This window comes from Citrus sinensis, chromosome 5, assembly GCF_022201045.2.
Source record: "Citrus sinensis cultivar Valencia sweet orange chromosome 5, DVS_A1.0, whole genome shotgun sequence".
Taxonomy (NCBI): Eukaryota; Viridiplantae; Streptophyta; class Magnoliopsida; order Sapindales; family Rutaceae; genus Citrus; species Citrus sinensis.
The window spans coordinates 27,766,804-27,788,313 of NC_068560.1; the positions used below are offsets into that span (position 1 = coordinate 27,766,804).

Below are 21,510 nucleotides of genomic sequence, written 5' to 3' on the forward strand. Positions count from 1 at the left end.
GGGTCTGTGTAATAAGTGGTTAGTATTATATTTATTATTTGGCTCGTAAGCCAAATGGGGTTGTTGTTTAGGTTTGAATGACAAAACGACAAGGAAAAGCGAGAAGGAGAGGAGAAGAAGAGAGATCATGAAGAGCTTTTGACTGAAATTTGTGGGTTTGTTGGAAGCAGGTGGTGAAGATGACGATGAAGCTGAAGCCATTTGATTGAATTTTGCTTCACGTCTTTGTTGAAAGTTGAAAGATTTGTTTTGAGTGGACATTTTGTTTTAAGTTTTATCCAACGAATCGAATTGAAATGAAAATATTGCATGGCAGCACGTTGAGCGTTGTCAAATTGTCTTCTTATGTGTCGGTATTTTATTTTCACGCGCATTTGATGCGCATGGGTAGATTTATTAAATGCACTTCCTTTTTTTTTATTAAGATTAAATTCTACTTCTAACTTGTCAAATTATGCTCTTGTTATCTTATATAACAAGGTAACAAACATAATACACTTCTCACCCATTTCCAACTCTCTCCGCAGCCATTAGATTTTTATTAAGCAATTGTTATTTATTTATATTTGTTATCTTATTATGCAAGATAACAAAACCCGTCAAATTATGAATAAAATATTTTACACTACACAAAAATTTACACTACATAGGAATAAGGTTTTTTGAATAATAACAAAAAGTACAAGTAAATAAAATATACTTATTTAAGCTAAACGCTACAAAAGAAGTTCCTTTTATATACTACTCTCTCTCTCTCTCACTCACTCTCTCTCTCTATCTTACAATCTAGGTATTTCTTTAAGTTCATTTTTTAAAAGATTGGAGAGTGGATTAAATCTAAATCGATTTTTTTAGCCCTTACCTCCCTTAAAATTCAATATCTATTAGCTAACTAAATAAAAGTACTGGAAAATTATTTGATTAAGTCATTGAGTGCATAATTTAGACACTAATAGATAGTTGAAAATTTTCAATAAAATATAATCATCTAATGGTGTTCTTAAAGTTCTGTAATCACAACCAGTACAATGGTTCTATCAAATGAAATGTTTCTATCCAAAATCGATTCCTTTTTTATTGTATGGAATTAATCGATTTGGAATTGCAGATTTTTAATAGATATAAAAGAATACCCTAAGTATTTTGATAATATTCTAAAATTAATGTTGAGTTAGCGCGTGGCTTCAGACGTCATTGTCATGAACTTGGTCAATCTAGCAAATATAACATAACCCATGGTGTGTTTTGTGACTTCATCAATAAATATAACATGTAGCCACGCCACAATTTTTAATTTCCATTGGAATGCTTAGAAGTCTATTAAAGATTATAATGTCACCTAATTAAGAATAATATCAATTATTCTATTTTAATATAATATTTAATTAAACTATTGCCATTATTGTACTTAGTCATGGCTCATATGTGGATCCACTAATTGTTTCACACCGTTGATTGATTGAGGGACGGTCAAGATTTGATTAACTATTGGAATTGGTATGCTATCTCACTAAAGTTGACTTCTAAAATTGCATTCTCAATTATTCAGATTTAAAAAGCAAGAATGATAATATGATAGTTACTATTTTACGTTTGAAATATTATGTTTCTTCTGAAAGCTACAAATCTTATTTACATTACGTAGTCAAAGACTTATTGAAATAAATTATTTATGCTATTAATTCAGTTAGTTAAGGATATACTTTAAATGATATGACATTTAATCGACCAACGATATATCATATATCCATTTAATATTAATATATCTAAACATAACCAAACGACAATATCAATACTCAACATATAATTTATTTTTAATACAATTTCTTTCATAAATATTGATGCAATAATATTGCATCAATGTCATGTCACTTGGTTTACTTTATTTACTTATTACTTAACTCTTTTAGTACTCATACGTCACTTAAAAACTCGTATATATATTTTGTATGCATCGAATTATTGAGATTAAAATTCATAGAGTTCAACTCTCGTGCACGAACTTAGGATTTCTCTATTAAGTTTACTTGAATATAATTATATTTTTGTTCTAGTTTATGACCTCTTTTCATTTTTTTCGATACATATGATTTTCATTAAATCACAACTCTAGTTGGCATTTCACATCACCCGCAATTGATTAGTTGCTTTCTAATCCAACAAAATTAATATGGAAAGAAATAAATGGCCACCGATAAATATTCCAACATTATGTATTACGCTGAAGATTAAGCCATTCCCACTACTATAAAACTGAATTTCTTTGACATAATGCTTTTTCACATGATCGTGCATGTGTCAAACACTATAAGAAAAAAGAGAATAATTGATATTTAAAAACTATCAAATAAAGGAATATTTGACAATTAAAAAGTGCCAAATATTCCTGTGTCAAATATGCTTATTTGACATTAGTAAAATTGCCATTTATTTTTGTCAATTAATAATAATCAAATATTTTTCACAATATAAGATTGTCAAATGTGTACGACACTTAATAATAGTCATATACATGTGACATTATTCAAAATGGTCAAATGCAAATGACTTGATAAAAATATCAAATATTATAATTCCTTGTCTTGGGCTGCACATAATATATATTATAACATTGAAACTTGATAAAATTCAAAATTTTTCAACTAACTTCAAACACCATAATAAAGCATAGGAAACCTGAATTCATATTAAAATGAACTTCCATTGTATGTATAAATGTATCAAATGTCTTAAGTATAAATGTATCAAATGTCTTAAGTATAAATCTAAAATAAGTTGTTTCTAAAACTATACATTGAGCCTGTAGTTAGCATTCCACCATCGGTCCAAAAGTTTTTCATAGCAGCGTTGTACATACAAAAGGAAAATGTGTTCCTATGCTTAAAATCACATTAAAAGCAACTCCAATACTGATCCCCAGAACCAACATGGGTTGAAACAAAAGTGCAAGGTCATAGTCGATAACGGGCATATCAAGTGTGGGATGCCTTTGCCTTAGATGGTAGACAACAGTAGCAACCGCAGTACCAGTGATCATACCTGCTCAGGCATGAGTGTTAAAACGACTATGAGAGTAAGCATATGATTGTCTTGAACAACCAAGATTGTATCCGTAAAAGAGGGGTTTGTTTCACGTACATTTTGATAGTGCTACAGATGATTTTGGATCAAATCCAATAATCAAATTAAGTACAGGAACAATTATGCCACCCCCACCAACACCACCTACACTCCCACATAGCCCTACACATCAAGAAACCAAAATTACTGCCATATACTACTGTTATTGTTTAAGGAAGAGGCTAAAAAAGTAAGTCATGGTTACCAGTAAGGCATTGACAAATTTTGATTGAATTAACTGAGAGCTTTTATTATGAATCCAACTAGATGAAATAGTTGCCTTATGCAATGAAATTAACGACAGTGAGATAATTAAATTGGTAACAATTTAACTTGCACTACAATTTATGATGAATCGTTACATTAATTTGATCCCAACTCAGTGTGACAAAAAAAAAAAATCCTAACTTTGTTCACATATATAGCACTATTAATAATGATGGGGATCCTACAGTTTCACTATTAATAATGATGGGGATCCTACAGTTTGAGTCCCAATTTAAGTCCCAATATTGTGTGTCATTCGTCTATTGAATGGTGGATTTTATAAATAGTAAAATTACTAAATGAATGCCACGTTAGTTGAGACTCAAATTAAAACTTATTTGTTGGGATATCTAACATTACTCATACAATAACTATATTAATAAATCTTTTTTTTAATATGTGAAAGGAATTGTGTTAAGTAAACCCAAAATATGCAAAAAGATTAGCTTGAAACCTTTTTAAAGTATTATCAAAGGAATTGTGTTACCAAGTTAAATTGTTACAAAGATCATTGAAGAAAAAGCAAAGTCTAGTGATGGCATATGTAACAGGTTCTGGCAAAATTCCTCGAATAGCCAGTGGTAGGAGTTGTTGCATCAAAGCATGACAATCATGAGATTTCAACCCAATAAGCTTTAAATCACTCATTGATACAAGATTTTTAAAGTTTGAACAGTATCCTTGAGGAACCTTCAGATTAAATAATGTTTCGCAAAACATTACTTTTTCCACTCTAGTCAAGGAATAACATGCAGCAGGTAAATAAGTATGATTCCCTTCAACAACAGGTTCTAATTCTTTCCTAATATTGAAATCAGCAAGGTCCAACCGAGAATTAAGTCCATCTTTTGCTTTTCCTGGAATGTTCAATAATGTACCATATATACTTTCACACACATTTTTTTCAATGTGCATTACATCTAACATATGGCGAACATGCAAATGTTTCCAATACTCGAGAGAAAAAAATATTGATTTCTTTTTCCAGTAAATTTTTTCATCAAAATCTAATTTTTTACGCTTTCTAGTTTTCTTCCCCTATGAGTTTTGAATCCCTTCAACCTTTCTTAATGTTTCTTCACCACTTAACGGCTTAGAAGGAAAGTCTCTTTCTGGTTTACCATCAAAAGCCTTTGTTAAATCTCGAAACAAGTGAGATTCTGGGAGATATCGCCTATGGCGCATGTACACATTTTTCTTCCCATTCTTAAGTCTACAGGACTGTGTATCTTCCCCACATATAGGACATGCAAAATATCCTTTAACTGAGCATCCAGACAAGTTCCCATAAGCAGGAAAATTACTAATTGTCCACAACAAGACAGCTCGTAGAGTGAATAATTCTTGTTTCTATGCATCATAAATTTGGACACCAACTTCCCACAAAGTTTTCAAGTCATCAATCAGTGGTGACAAATAGACATCAATATCGTTACCGGGCTATCGTGGACCAGATATTAGCATAGTCAACATCATGAATTTTCTTTTCATGCATAACCAAGGAGGAAGATTATAAGTAATCATAACAATTGGCCAACAACTATACGAACTGCGAAAGTTTTTATGGGGATTTATCCCATCTGCAGAAATAGCCAGCCGAAGATTTCTTTCTTCTGCAGCGAAATCTGGCCATTTTTTGTCCACTAGCCTCCATGACGATGAGTCAGCTGGGTGACGTAGTTTGCCATCAATCACCCTTTCATTGGCATGCCAAATTAAGTCTTTTGCGGTTCGAGGAGATTGAAACATCCTTTTAAACCTTGGTATAGGAGGAAAATACCATAAGATTTTAGCAGGAATTCCCTTACTTTTCTTGGGACTCTTCCATCTTGACATTCCACAAGTGGGACATGCAGATAAATCCTTATATTCTTTTCTATATAGGATGCAATCGTTGGGACATGCATGTATTTTTTCATATTCTAAGCCTAATGCAACCATAATCTTCTTTGCTTCATATACGGATAAAGGTATTTCATTTTTATCAGGAAGCATATCTGATAAACAACTTAGTAAATCTGAAAAACTTTTGTCTGACCATCCATTTCTTCCTTTAATGTTGTAAAGCCTTATTAAGGCAGATAACTTAGTGAATTTCACACAGTCAGGAAACAAAGATTTTTCAGCATCTTTAAGTGGAGTTTCGAAAGACTTGGGGTCACCATTACAAGTGTCAAATGCATCATTAACTATTTCTACTGTATCAACAGCTTCATCATCTTGTTGACTGCCATTAAATGAAGCTTTTACATTTGATGGTCGTCTACTAGAAGCTCCTTCTCCATGCCAAGTCCATGTCTGATAGCTTTGGTCAATACCTTTCCAATAAAGATGATTTCTTATCTCAGTAGGTACATGAAAGACCAAATTACCACATGCTTGGCATGGACATCTTAAAAGTTCAGGATTACTAGCATGAAGTATTGCAAACTTGAGAAACTCATTTACCCCGCTTTCATATTCTATAGACGTTCTATTCATCAACATCCAAGATTTATCCATATTTAAACTACTAATTTTCCTGCAAATGCATCACATAATATTCATTTAGTTTTATTAATATTAAAAAATGATATTGTTTGCAACCACAAGAACAACTGATAAAATTATATAATTAACCCCAAAAAATAAGGCAATGAGATCACAATTTTACTAATTAAGCAACTAGAGTGTGTCTAATATAGTTTCTACTACTGTATCTCTATGATTGTTTGTCAAGAATCTAACAGATGTTATAAATAAAATATATTGATTCTTTCAAAATTGAGAATGAAAGTGAAAATTATTTGTGCGTTCTTTGTTTGTTGAACGAGAACAAATATAAGACTTAGTATCAATTAAAAATACAATTAATTCAAGTATAACACTAAAATTATCAAACTGGAAAGAGAAAATTAAAAAAATCAAAATTAAAAGAAAAAATACCTGAAATTCAAGAAGCGAATGAAGCTGAAGCAAGCTGAACTTCTTCATGGGTTCTTCTTTATAGGTTGAGTGATCGATGAAAAAATGAGAGATGACTGTCATTTATAATGAGAATGAAAATGTATGCAACAGACTAAATTGAAGCAATAATCACTTCTTAGGTGAGTTTACAGACTCAATAAATTAAAATCTCATTAATTAATAAAAATCAATAACATTACTTCTAATTTGCAAGCAATTTGAGAATTGTTGCAGTTCTGTAAGTTTCCTTTGTTAAAATGTATTAAACAGACCAAATTGAAGCTAAGTGCATTACGTTAATATATTACGAGAAACACCTCAATAAGATGCTTGTTAAAAACAAAAATAATCTTTTAAAGAGACATTTCATCAAACAAGTAATGTGCATTCAAATAGCAGAGCAGATACGACACTTGGAATCAATTAAATCAACCCTAGATTGTTTTAAAATACAAATAATTCAACTATAACCCTAAATTATCAAACCAGAAAGAGAGAAGTAGAAAAAAATAATCAAAATTAAAGGAAACAATACTTGAAATTCAAGAAGCAAATGAGGCAAAAGCAAGCTGAAATTCTTTGTGCGTTCTTCTTCGAGAGAGGATGGAGATGAAATTCGAAATTGAGTGATTGATAAAAAATGCGAGGTGATTATTGAAAAGAAATACGAGTTTGAATTTTCTTAAAAGAAACAAGGCAGTCCAGATGTGATATGTGAATGAAACAAGCTCACTAGGCTAAAGCAAGCTGAAATTCTTGGAAGACGGGCAAGATGGGCATCTGGACTTAATACCGTATCAATTACAGGTTCACAACATGTGCGTTTTTTTTTTTCTTAAGTCAATAAAAGGAAAACGTAAATGGTAATTATTCAATAAATATATAATATATTTGCCACTTATTTGGTAAAACGTCATAAGTATTTGACGTTTAAATAAATTGTCATTTATATTTCACAATTACTCAATTTTTCACAAAATGTCATATATATTTGATATTTCTTAAAAATTATCAAACAAAAAATGTCAAGTATTCTGTTTTTTCTTGTAGTGAGTAATAACTTAAAAACCATATCTGACTACAAAATAGACCCTTAATCTCATGCATCCATAATTAATTGAATCCCATTACAATGTAGTAAGTAGCAGCTGTTCGATTCCTGCCAAATGCTGTCTTATATTTATATAATAGCTCATTATATTAGATCAGCATAAGATAATCAAACCAAATTAAGCTACCATCCAAAGTTTGAGAATTTCAGCAGCATTTGCACCTTCTAGATTTAGGCTTCGTTTTGAATTTTATTGTTGGTATTTTTAAGCTACAAAGTTGTGAAATTAAATAGATATAATTATTAAAATAAGAATTGATAACATTCGATGGACATTACTTTTAAGTAATAATTTTAACAAAAATAATAAAATTGTGATAAATTTTTCATTAAACTATTGCTTTTAAACCATAATTACAAACTATATCTCCCTAAGCCAACTAAAGGCTATAGCTAGAGCTAGCAAAACAGGTTATCGGGTCGTGTTCGTGTCGTGTTAAATTTAGGTCAACCCAAACCCGACACGAAAAAATAATCGGGTTACCCAATAACCCACTTAATATCTATATTAATCAAAATTTATATCAAACATTTACACACTGTTATACATACATAAATACATACAAAATTTATCGATATTATAAAATGTACATATCTACCAAAATATTACACATTTACACTATTGAAATTTTAATTATATATGTAAATAATATCATATATCGATATTATAAAATATACTTGTGCACTAATATTTTACACATTTACATTATTGAAGCTCTAAATGTACATAAAATTTTATAAATAAAATACTGTGTTTTTATTCATCTTTTCAAAAAATAAAAATAAAAAAGAGAATCATCTTTAATATTTGAGTTTTGATAATAAGAACCTACAAATTATTTTAAAATAAAAAATATAATCGGGTCATTGATCGGTTAAATGGGTCAAAAACTTTAACCCTAACCCGACACGGAAAAAAATCGTGTCAACCTGGACCAAACCCATTTAATATTCGTGTTAAATTTGACGACTCATACCCATTTATTCGTGTTGTGTTCGTATCGGGTAATCGAGTCATGTCAAATTTTGCCAGTTCTGTGCCTACAGCTTCCAAACCCCTTAGCAGCTCATATGTTATATTTTCTGCAATGATGGTCATAAGGGTGTTCCTTTTTCTCTTCATTTCCTGATGTATCAATTACAAAGTCATCAAACCACTGTGTGATTTTTTTTTTAATATGTCTAACTGAGGTCACTGATTTGTTAATTGGGCACGCAACTGCGATTTTTATAACAATAATTAGAAGATATTGGCGGTTCTAAGAAAACTACAAAGTTGCACTAAATGAAAAAAGTTCTTGGTGGGTGGGTTTTGTCCAAAAGAAAAAGTATTTGAACTGCAGTACCTGTAAGTTATCATTATGCTGCAATCGTAAGGCGGTCTCGCAATAAAATGTTCGCATGTTTCACCCGACATTCTCATATCATTTGTGGAAGAAAATCGATGATAATTAAAGTATAAATTAAAGAAAATCGATGATACAATATGAGGTACCATGGTGGAAAAATGGGCGGCCAAAAAGTGAGCCAAATTAAAATTATTCAAAATTCCTCTCTTCAATTCCCTTTTTATTTTATGTACCGCTGATATAAAATTAACACAAAAACATTCTGAAATCGAAAGCTTGGAACGAATCTCACGCCTCTCGCCTTCTCTTTCTCGCATTTCGCATTCCTCTTTGCCTCTCTCTCTCTCTCTCTCTCACACACACACACACACACAAATGTTAACCTCACCAGTCCTCACAATAAGCCGTTTGCTTTTATCACTTGCCTGGGCAATCATCTCCAAAAATGAAACAACTGAGATTCAAATGGGATATTTATTTTTCTCTCCAGATTCTTTTCTCTGAAATAATGTTAAAACAATAATTTTTTTTTTTTTTTTTGTATAATTTCAGCAAAGGTCCAGATCGCTCACGGCCTAATTTCATCTCAAGGTTTGTCTTTTTCCTCTTGATTGCCTTTCGTCATTGGTTTCTCATGTGACATTACTTTACTTTGTTCTTTGTTTACTTTTATTAAAAATTATGGTATATGAATAATAATAATAATATTGGCTTGTTTGCGTAATTTTCTTCGATATTGACTGTATTTACGAGATTCTCTGTGACATATTTCTTATTGTGATTGTTTAATTAGTCTCGATTGCAATTTTTACAAGATTTGATGAATGTTAAAATTTAAGTACCAATTTAAATTTGTACACCAAGTGTTTGTTATAATGCCATGTGTTATCTTCAATAGATTTTTTTTTTCTTTAACAGTAGTATAAGCCTGATAATATTTTTCAATTTTTTTTCCAAGATGCAGTTTTTGATAAAGAATAAAACAAATGATTGAGACTGTTTCGATGCTAATTTTTCAAATTAGCGCATATTCTGCTACTTCATATTATGCTAATATTGATGCAATTTTCTGTCATGCCTGCGGATTCAACTTGCTAAGATTTTGGTTATGCCTTCAGGTTCAAGCATTGTTGCTGATTATGTGAGCTGTTGAGATTTTAGTATTGAGCATGGCTGCTTTAGATTCAATTTGAGCAAATGTAATTGTTTCCTTTTCTGTCACTATATTCTTACAAGGACTTTTTTGATAGAATAAAATTATGTCAGTAACATGGTCTGTGACAAAAATTCTTCTGTCAAAAAAGCCCAATTTTGTAGTGATTCCAAATAACGGTTTAGTTTCTTTCCTCCTCGTTTTGTCAATAATTGATTCTATTCCTGGTTAAAACAAGTTCTTTACTTCTCTAAAAATGTGCATAATTTCCCCACTTATAGAAGTGTCAAGATATTTTTGCCTTTCTTTTTTTTTAAGGACTAATAATAATTTATTGTTTGGTTATAAGTACTAGAAATCAAACATGAGAAAATAATTGAGTTTTTTTTTTTTTGTTAACTAAAAAAATACGTATTTTTTGTATTTGATATTTAATAGAAAATTCAAAGTAAAATCAAATCCAATTGTAATATAAGTTCACTTCATTCATAAAATTAAACATATAGAATAAAATTTATAAAAGTTACATATACAAATACATATTAGTTACACAAAACAAATGAATCAGTTACACAATTATATCTAATTTTAATGGACATTGTTAAACTAATGAAGAAGAGTAGAGAGCAAACGAGAAGGAAAGCATATACAAATTATAATTACTAACCAGAGTTATTAGCACCATTACATATATATATCCCTACTGAATCCCCTCCTCTGTTCACCATTCGTTTCTAAAATGGATTAAAAAATAACTACTAATTAATTTTAATTAAAATAGAGTGAGCACGCAATGCATGCAGGAGATCTAGAAAGAAATTACCCGTCGCGGTGGGTAATGATGATTGTAATTGACTAATTGCAGCCGCGCGCTTTCAGTCGATGTAGAGTTCGGGAATGTGGCGTATGTTAGGCCAGTCCTCTCCTGTCTCCTTTCTGCAACGTTCTTCTAAAATAGGACACCGCCCAATCAACAATTTCTGGAGCGTTGTCTTCTGAAGAAGGAGATCCGGCAATGCTTTTAATTTACAGCAACCACTAATTTCCAAGAAAGAAAGACGTGGCATGATTATGATTTCTCCCTTTATTGCAGTCCCGAAATCCCACTCTTCCAGTTCTTCCATATCATAAAATTTGAGATGTTTCAATTTGGGAAAGGCAATAATTGAGGAGCCATCCGTATCACTTTCTACTCCCAGAAATTCATTACCCACTCTTTTCACGCTTTGCATTCCTTCAATATAAAGAGATTCAAGGGATGGCAATTTTCCCAAAGGAGGCAAATGCTCGCAATTTCTGCAATTTTTGAGAAGTAAAGCCCTTAAATTGGTTAAAGACATGACCCAATTTCTGGGAACAACATTCCTCCTGCCTCTGTATTCATCTATCACTAATTCCTTTAAATTAGGAGGTGGTCCCAATGCTTCAAGAAGCCGTTCACTCTCCCTCCTCCTAGCTTGTTCTTCATCTCCATCTCTTAAACGATCAAAATGAAGTCCCAACTCAACGAGATTTTTCTTTTTCTCAAGTTCAGCCCTTCTAGCCTCCCCCGCATCTGACACACCACCCAGCCCACGTATACTACATTCTCGAAGGAGGTTAAGCTTTTTAAGAGACCCAAGGCTACGTGCTCTGTCATACCCTCCACCCACAACAAACTTTGTCACTCTCCGAAGATTGATTAATTCCCCAATCCCTACTGGTAAGTATCTTAAAAACCAAGTGTCATCATTGTCTAAATACATCAGTTTTCTTAACTTCCCAATCCCTTGAGGTAATTCTCTAAGATGATTGCAAGAAGTAATGTTTAAACGTTCTAAATTATACAACTCACACAACGTCTCGGGTAATTTTTCTATCTCCCTTTGACCGCACAAACTAAGGTATTTCAAATGTAGCAATTTTTCTATATTTGTTGGAATTTTCTTGATGAAATTCTTACACAACCACCGTTGACGCACCTCTAATTTTAATGCCCTTAAACAAGTTAATTTATCAAATAATTGAGGTAGGACTTCACTAAACCACGAATAGTCATCACTTTCAACTAAGAGGCTACGCAATCCTCGCAATCCTTTAACATTACCCCAAATGGAGATCGGAACCGAAGCCCCCCTATGTAGAGTTAACAGTAAATGAAGGATTTTTTTCTCCCCGAAAGAGTTAATAGCTAACTCTTCACCACTATGAACTTCTACTGTTAAACATTCATTACTACATAAATATTGGGCAAAGTCGTGCACGATATCGTGCATTTTGCAAGTAGAGATTTCACCATCATCATCTTTGTCAAAATCCTGAAAGAATGAACGGCTAGCTAAGATGTTGAAATACTCTTCACCAATGTCCTCCATCTCTTTGGCTCCTTTCTCACTAAGATAGCCTTGTGCCATCCATAGTTCAATTAACTCTTCTTTCCAAATTTTATAGTCTTTTGGAAAGATGGCACAGTAAGTGAAACATTGTTTGACCTTAGAGGGCAATTCATTGTAACTCAACAATAGAGGGGCCAAAAGGCCTCTCTCAACCTCTTCTAGTTCCCATATCTCACTCTCTAAGATATTTTGCCATTCTTTTTCAGTGTTTCTAGATTGCAGGAGATTAGCAATCGTCTTTGCAGCTAAAGGTAAGCCCTTGCACTTTCTTACAATTTGTCGACCAATAATTTCTATTTTTTCACATTCCTCCTTGGACCTATCGAAAAATGCCAACGACTGAAACACCGACCAGCATTCCATTTCAGACAATACATTGACAGAGATAACATGAGTTGATCTCATACAACGGGCAACTATTTCCTTACGCGTGGTAATCAAAATTTTACTACCATGGAGACCATTCTTAAAACATTTGTAGAATGGTTCCCACTTATAGTAATCTTCGTTCCACACGTCGTCTAAGACAAGAAAAAATTTCTTCCCTTCAACACATTCTTGAATGTGTTGCATGAGAGAATTAAACTCTACAAGGTCTTTGGCGGAACCTGGCTTCAGAGCCTCTATGATTGCTCTAGCGATTCTGAACTCATCAAAAGGATCTGACACACAGACCCATATTCTTTTATCAAAATAATTTTTAACATCATCGTTGTTGTAGGCAAATTGAGCAAGAGTTGTTTTGCCTATGCCCCCCATCCCAACAAGTGAGATGATGCAGGGGCCTTTCTGTTCTTTACTACTTTCACATAACAACCTATTAACGAGTTCCTTCTTCTCTTTTGCTCTACCAAATATCTCTGACTCATCAATTGAGGAGATAGCTGGTACTCGTTGATCCGCTCTCTCATTACTGTTGGTAACATTCACAGCAAAACCAAACTGGTCTTTCTGTTTGGCAATATCATCAAGAGTTTCATTGATGTCTTTTATCTTGAGAGCAATGTCACGACGTAAGACAAGTTGTTTGCAGCCAAAGCAAGAGGCAGGAGAAAAGAAGGAACATACCTTCTTCTTAGGAACGAGAGCATCATTCTCATGATCATCCACTCCATCGATTTGCAGTTTGAGTCTTGCAGTGCTCCACTCACCTAACAAATCTTCCATGTCGTAACATGTGCATCTGAGTCGATCGAGCCAGAGTCTGACAGTTTCCTCCTTTACTTCCCTTTTCTCTGCATCATTCAGCACAGCTCGAATGGATCGGAAATTGCTGGTCAGCTTCTCCACTTCCTTTTCGACGCCCGTTACCAGCCTCACTTGTTCCTTCGCCTCTTCAACAGCCATTGAAATCAGCTGCTCCAAGATAGGGGAAAGGATCGCATCAACCATGGTGAAAAAGAAAAAAGAGAGAGAGAAGAAATTGATGGTGAATTGTTGCAAAAGTAAGTAGCTAATGCTGAAAGAAATGAAGGAGCCGATAATGTGGTGAAAATGTTGCCGTATTCTTTCACTTCTTATAGTACTGCAAGCAAAATTCTAATTTAGAAATATTTCATTTCAGCCCCTTGTGAAAGAAGCTACTGTTATTATTATTACTTTTTTTTTGTTTTTAATACCAGCAAAGAGTGAAAATGACGTACAGTTGTGGACAGGAAATAATAAATTGTTAGGTCCTACATCGGCGATTCACGCGGTATATGAAACTGACTAAGTTTTCTATGATCTCTAACTTTGCTTGTGAAGTGTGAAAAATCAAATATTTCATTTCAACTTGTTTTTCAACAAAAATAGATAACAATTCATCATCATTTATTTCTCATTATGTATAAAATGATCAATTTAGAGTAGAGTGCAATGAGAAAGCTTAATTAAGCTAAACAATTTGATTATTAACTCTCTAGTCTCTCTTGCACCATTCCAGTTATCCTCTAATCGATCACACAATCTATGCATAATCTATTCATTTAATTAATCAATTTGGATATATATATTTATTAATGTCAAATTTTTAGTAATTTTTGTTTGCTTTCCAGAGTATGATATTTTTATCTTAATTAAGTTATTACAATAATAATAACTTACAATTGCAACGTGTGAACACTTGATTGCATGAAGATTCCTGGAAGTAGCCGGCAGTTCAAATTAATATTTTTCTTTTGGACAAAACCAACAATAATTTTATTATTATTGTTGTTGTCATTGTTATCAATTTATTAATTATAACCATTATTTATTTATGCATTAATTATTTTAATTATCATCATCAAATGACAATAATTAACAAAGGGTTTTTTTGATAAATTATTAATGATATTACTTTTAATAATAATATTATTATTAATCATTTTACAATAATAATAGTCATTATTATAATTAACTAAGGGCATTTTAGTAACTTGAAATAATTAAGCTTATTATAATTCCTCGATTCTAAGATAAAATAAACACATCAATGGGATTTCAACTCATTCTCATTACAATTCTTACAGTTCAAATAAACAACTTATTCTAATTTTTCATTCCTCATTCTCATTGCAGCCCATAAGTATTTTATAATTCATATACAATATATATATAATACGGTATATGAACTTGACAAAAGTTGTTGTATAGGTATAATATATTATCTCTCTTTTCAACAATTTAAACAAGTTGTTACATAATATATATTATCGTGTCAGCAGATAATAACATTCACGCGGTATATGAAACTGATTTGTTGGGCTTTTAGACTCGAATTCAAACGCTCTGCTCTGCCCTTGGGTAACTCCCCTGTTCAAAAAATAATATTGTTTTAAAAATTCTTAATAACTAAAAGCCCAACAAACCAGTTTGACATGACATATTTTTTTTTTAAAAAAAAAGGATAGAGCAACACGTTATTCGGAAATTATTAGCAATGGGAAAGCGCAATTAGACTAAACAATTTGATCATTAACTCTCCATGCATAATCGATTTATTTAATTAATCAATTTGAATATATTTATTTGTTAGTGTCGAATTTTTAGCAATTTTATTTGCTTTCCAAAGTAAGATATCTTTAGCGCGTGGCTTTGGACATAGCTGCGATAAACTCGGTCAGTTAAACAAATATAACGTAATCTATGATATTATTTTAAATATTCAACTATTCTCTTGGAGAGAAGTAAATTCACTAAAATTAAAAAAAAAAAGTTTGTGAATGTAAAAATATTTTATATTTTATTACGTAATAATATTAGAATCTTAACGTGCCTTTGGTGTTGCTTTTGTTTTGGTGGTTTTTTTGTTCTTTAATAATGAAGCAATCTAAAATTTGTTTGGATAGCTTTTTTTAAATAGTATTTAATTCTAATAGAGAATGATTTGTTCTAATTTTTCAACAGAAGAAAAGTGGAGAATATAAAAATGATGTTTTTTTATTTTTAGAAAATAAAAAACCTATTTACTTTATAAGATAATTTTTTATTTATTTAATTAATTTTTTATTATTTATCACTTCGTGTGTGTGGTTGAAATTCATACTCCATTATAAATCAACTCCAACGTAACCATAATCTATCTTCCAATAATTGAACAAGTTGTTGTATAATAATATATGGTAACAACTTGTCTCTTTTCGACAATTGAACAAGTTGTTATACAATGTACGGGTAACAGTTCATGACGTGACAAATAATTTTATTAGGAGCGTGCCATGCCATGTGTAAAAATTTGATAACTATCTCCTTGGATCGACTTTGGTAACAAGATTCTTTTCAACCGTCATTAACTGGTTGCAGATGACTTACTGAAATTACAATTGCATTAAACAACTTTTGACTGTGATGTGTGAAAAATCAAATAATCTTTACTATTAGTTTTGCAACAATAATAAATAAAAAATTATTATTAATTATTTCTTATTATGTATTAATTGATCCATCTAGAGCTGGATATTTACATATTCTTCTATTTCTAATCATTTCGAAATTTAATATAAATTTTTTTAAAAAAATCAAGTTGTAATAAAAGTGTTGATAGGTGAACGACGGGTTGAACATGTGAACACTTTATTGCGAAATTACCTTACAATTGCAACATGTGAACACTTGTTTTTCTTTTTGACAAAGCACAATAATAAGTTATAGGTACTGCAATATTGCATGAAGATTCCTGGGAGTGGCCTGCAGTTCAAATTAATATTTTTCTTTTGGACAAAACCAACCAACAATAATTTTCGAACCTGGAAGATACTCATTAAAAGATACACATTGGTTTGATGACTTTGTAATTGATACATCAGGAAATGAAGAGAAAAAGGAACACACTTATGACCATAATTGTAGATGATATAATAGATGTAAGTATTTAGTGGCAATTAATTAACTAATAGTCTTATGGAGTAATTGTTTTAGACTCGAATTAAGAAGCTATGCACTGCCCTTAGGTAATTCCCCCGCTTAAAAAATATTGTTTTAAAAATCTCAATAACTACAAGCCTAAGCCCAGCAAATCAGTTTGACACGCCATATTTTCTTTAAAAAAAAAAAAAAGGATCGACCCGCACAGTAATTTTGGTATAATGACTTTGATGTAATTGAACATTATTAGACAATTAATAAAGTGTAGAGAGCAACAATATCGAGTATCGAAACTTCGGAAGAGTGGAATGTATGGAAGGCAAACTTTGCTCAACAGATTTATAATTAGTGGAGAACAAGATAGATGACATGGAAAATGGATGTAATACTTATTTTTATTTTTCTGAAATTTTGTTGTATTTTAGTATCTATTGAGACTTTTGAAACTATATTGACAATATTATTTTGAATGTGACGTGTAGGATTTATTTTATTACCACCTGTAATTTAATCTGAGTATAATTTGTCTGATGTTGGTGCAATTTTTTATGTATATGCATTGAGTTTTATATGTCTATGCATGTGAATAAGTTGGTTACTTAATGCCCTGGTTGTGTAAATTAAAAATTTTGTTTGCTATTGTTTTACACCTAATTGACTATATTTTTATTGTTTAGTTTTGTTTTAATAGGTAAATGGCATCATAGCCTCCAAAATCAAGATTTTGGACCTTAGAAGAAGATATTAAGCTCGTGGAATCGTTTTAAGACTTGTATCATGATGAGAAATTTTATGCAGACAATAACTTTAAAAGACGCTACTTAAGGGCTCTTAAGATTACTTCGAAAGCAAAACACCACATTGAATCTGTATAAAGACTTTAAAAATGCAATTTTGAACTATACATGAGATGTTATCTGGACTGGATTGCAGTGGCTTTGGTTGGGATCCAAAAAAGAAAATTATAACTGCAGAGAAAGTTGTGTGGGATGCTTATATTCTGGTATGTGAGATGTTATTGTTTTATTTGCTTTTTTGTTGTTTTACTTGATGTCTTTACGGTTATACTTGCTAGTTAGTACTTTTTTTTGCCTTTTTTGTTATTTTTGCTGTTTGCCGCTATTATACTTGCTCTTTTGCTTGCTAGTTACTATTGTTTTTACTGTTTTACTTGTGGTTCTTGTTGTTTTTACAGCTATTTTACTTAATTGAATACAATTAAGCTTGCTTAATATTGCAAGTCTATAATTAAACTGCTATTATACTTACTGATCACTACTATTTTACTTACTGGTTGCTTTTGCTATTATTGTTTTACTTGCTCTTTTTTACTTTTTACTCATTGGTTGCTCTGTTATACTTGCTGGTTCTGATGTTTATTATTATTGTTTTCTACTGTTTTATCTATTGTTATAAAGTCATAAAGAGGCAACAAACTTCAAGAATAAAGCATTCCCACATTTTGAGGACCTATGTATGATTTATGGTAAAGACCATGCAACCAGACAAAATGCAGAAGCTCTTGCAGATGTGGCGGAGGAACTTGAGAGGACAGGAAGCTCAAGGACAGAATTTGAATGTTGAGAATGTGAGAGATGAGGTTGATCATTGTGTGTCATTCTCACTTGCTTCATGGAAGCATCTAAAAATATTGAAAGCCCATCGAGAAGAAGGAGAAGAAATGAAGATTCAAAAGAGTTTGGAAAACTTAAAGAGCTAACAACTCTTATTATTGCACAAATGAAAGACTCTTCTAATGTCATGAGTTGAGCTATGGGACTAGAAATCAATGAAAAACAAGTAGGATTGAGTGAAGAATTGAAAAAGATAAGTGGTCTTACAACAATGGAACGACTTAAAGCCTCCACTCAGATTGCTCGTGATAGTGCGACACTTAATGTTTTTACACTCTTTGTTATGAGGATAGAGAAACATGGGTCAAACTTTTTCTTAGTGGAAGAATTTAATTCATGCATAGATGTTATAGTTTATTAACATGGCCGAAGAACACTAACGAAGAATAACGCACAGAGCTAACAAGTCAAGAACACACAAAAGAGGAGAAATAATTAACACTATTATTTCACATGGTTTAGCTTCTCTAAGCCTAGTGCCTACATCCAAGGAGACAGACACTTTAGGCCTTAGCTATGTGCATGCTTTATTAATCGACCTAGGAATTTACGAGGAAACTCTCTTTGCTAGGGGTTACGAGAGCTCTCACACTATTCCTCATCCAGGTCTACTTCGAGTCGCACAAGCCTTTCAAGCTTCTTTTAGAACTCTGCTTTCTTGCTGTTCAAGAAAGCACCTGATTGGAATCATATGCTCCACGTGACAAATGGCAAAGCCAATTTGTGATGCCCCTTATGATACCCTGTCACGTCAGCTTCCTTGCCCTGTGTCATCACAGAAGCTTATATCTTGGAACCTCCAAGAAAGCTGAATTTGTAACAGCCAATCATAAAAGATGTTAGTTTTAAAATATGGAAATTACCAAAAATACCTGCACTACTTTGAAATTTATCAAAAAATGAAGAGCGGAAAGCAATGGGAAAATGTAATTAACTAACCAATTCGATTCTTCTGATCGCTTTCATCTCAGGACTCTTTCTCTTCCCCTACGTTTTTCATTCCGCAAGACAATCTTGGCTTGAATTTATACATCAGAAGAAACTATCAGTATGCTCAAAATAAAAAATCGCTTCCAGTGCAGAAATAAGAGAAATTAACACCCTCATTTCCATCACAGCAGATGGTATCATATATAAGTAATCTGTGGCAGACTTAACATACTTATCAAGTAATTAATAATTTCTACTTTAAAAGGTAAAGTAATTAGATATCTAATCTTTAAATTCATGATTTAATAACTTCAGAGGGTTATCTATTTGTATACATGTAAGTAACGTGATGTTACCAATCTTCACACCTTTAGCATTCAAACATTCGATCTTTGAAGCAGCCTTTCTCACCAACTAGCTCCGAATAAATTTCTTGACATGCCTTGAATATCTGTAACATTATATCCAAATAATTATCAAGTATTCAGAAATGGGCCCGGAATTAGGAAAAAGAAAAAAAGAAAAAATCTACAGCGCTATATTCAATGGATCCATGTTTTGTACCCACAGACACTTAGCTTGTTCATATTAATCTATAAAGTAATCAAGACCAACATTCAATGTATACTCATGTGCTTGTGCCTACAAAATGGTTAAACTAATTAAGTAAAAAAAATTTTACTCTTTAGTTGGATTACAAAATAACAAACGAGTAAAACGGAGCAGCAGAAGAAGTTACCAGTTGCTCATGTTTATTTCCCATTAGCATTCCTGAAGGCTCTGTATCCTTCTTGTAATGCTCTTCTAAAATAGGGCATCTCCAATCTTGCCCCTGCCAATGTCTTGAGTCACCCCTTAATTTCAATTGAATTACAGCTCTGCTATGCCCTTACCGAAACGTAATTCCTCTGCTCAAAGATATCGCTTTAAAAATCTCAGTAATTGAATGTTCTCAATAAATCAGTCTCAGTTGGACGCATTACAAAAATAATCATCCACACAATGGACTGATGATTATCTATAATTGAAGATTAGGAGCGAGCAATGAGAAAGTGAGAATTACATCTCAGTACTGCATGCCCCTTCCTGTCTTCCATATCACAAGACACTTCACCGGCTAGAAACATACTGTTCTTGGCTTGAAATTAGACATTCCAAGTGAGAATTAGTTTGCCAAAAATGGAAGGTTCCATCCAGTGCAGAAATCAGAGGAATTAACCCACTTATGACCATCATGTATATATAGTAGATGATGTCGTAGATACCTATCTTGTAGCAAAATTAATCAACGTACTTGTGTATAAAGCTGCAGGAATTAGATATTTAATCAGTACTCGAGATATTACAAATTAAAAAGTTGCATACTCCTGACATTAACATAACATAAAATTTGGTCCACAATTTACTCAATTTCTGAGTTAGCTCACCAAAAGCACCGTAGCAGAAATAACCAGACCTACCCAGGTCCTGATATGGAGCCACTCGGCGTGGTTCTCTTTGGAGTTAATTAAGGTAAAAGCTTGATCCTCTGTTAACCAAAATGGTCGAACAAAGATTAAACCAAAATGTTGAAATCTTTTCCTTTTGTAATTCTAGCTCTAAACATTAAAAATCCATCATTAGGAAATAGAGAGTTAACTAGAGTTCCCAGTAAAGCGCACCAGTGTCTGTCTCTGTCACCACATAAATATATCAGACTAGCTATCCAATGCAATATATACATTTTTTTCCTCTTTTTTTTTTTACCCTTTTTTCATTCAACACGTCCAGCAATCAATAACAAAGCTTAGGCTCCTACAATGCTTAGGCCTCATCATGATCTAGTACTTGTACAGTAGTAACATTCAATGCATAAACTTGTACTTGTGGCCTGCATAAATGGCCAAACAAATATGTTACATGCATGTAAGATACATCTCCCTCACATGAACAGTGTGTGGGTCTCACACATGCACTGTTTATGTGAGGGGGATGTATCTTACATGCATGTAAGATAGGGATTGCCAACAAATATTAGTTTTTTCGATTTCTCAATTGGATTAAAAATATATAACAACAAAGTAAAAGGGGGCAGGATAAATAAATTACCACAGTGTTGATGCAGGGAGAGTGGGAGTGTGGCATATTTTGGGCCAGTTCTCTCCTGTCTCCTTTCTTTAACATTCTTCTAGGAGAGAAAAGTCACTAATATTCAAAATTTCCAGTGTTTGTCTTCTCAAGAAAGGTGAGGGGGCAGTGCTTTTAACAGATATATACCTTGTCCACATTTCACTAATATGTGGCATGATTTCTCCCTTTA

At 32.3% G+C, this 21,510-nt stretch overlaps 3 protein-coding genes across 7 annotated transcripts in view; all 3 read right to left on the reverse strand.

The window, feature by feature from the left end:
- Positions 1 to 3,249: 3,249 nt before the first annotated feature.
- Positions 3,250 to 7,174, reverse strand: LOC112496143 (uncharacterized). 5 transcript variants are annotated; one of them, XM_052442498.1, is made up of 3 exons: positions 6,869 to 7,149; positions 6,313 to 6,365; positions 3,250 to 5,908 (listed from the first exon to the last, which is right to left on the reverse strand). In XM_052442498.1, exon 3 carries the CDS (start codon positions 5,887 to 5,889, stop codon positions 4,828 to 4,830), a length of 1,062 nt encoding a protein of 353 aa, XP_052298458.1. In that variant the 5' UTR covers positions 5,890 to 5,908; positions 6,313 to 6,365; positions 6,869 to 7,149; the 3' UTR covers positions 3,250 to 4,827. The 5 variants fall into 5 exon arrangements, 4 of the variants coding, with proteins under 4 accessions (XP_052298458.1, XP_052298455.1, XP_052298457.1 ...); XM_052442495.1 differs by having other exon boundaries at positions 6,313 to 6,368; XM_052442497.1 differs by having other exon boundaries at positions 6,313 to 6,407.
- Positions 7,175 to 10,538: 3,364 nt separating this feature from the next.
- LOC127902150 (disease resistance protein RGA2-like) overlaps positions 10,539 to 21,510 on the reverse strand; it is a 52,002-nt gene continuing 41,030 nt past the window's right edge. Inside the window, exon 2 of the mRNA XM_052440846.1 lies at positions 10,539 to 10,680. The gene's annotated coding sequence lies outside the window, so the exon portion shown is untranslated. The remainder of the gene's footprint in view (positions 10,681 to 21,510) is intronic.
- On the reverse strand, positions 10,822 to 13,713 carry LOC127902410 (putative disease resistance protein RGA3). Its single transcript, XM_052441318.1, has one exon. It carries the CDS (start codon positions 13,711 to 13,713, stop codon positions 10,822 to 10,824), a length of 2,892 nt encoding a protein of 963 aa, XP_052297278.1.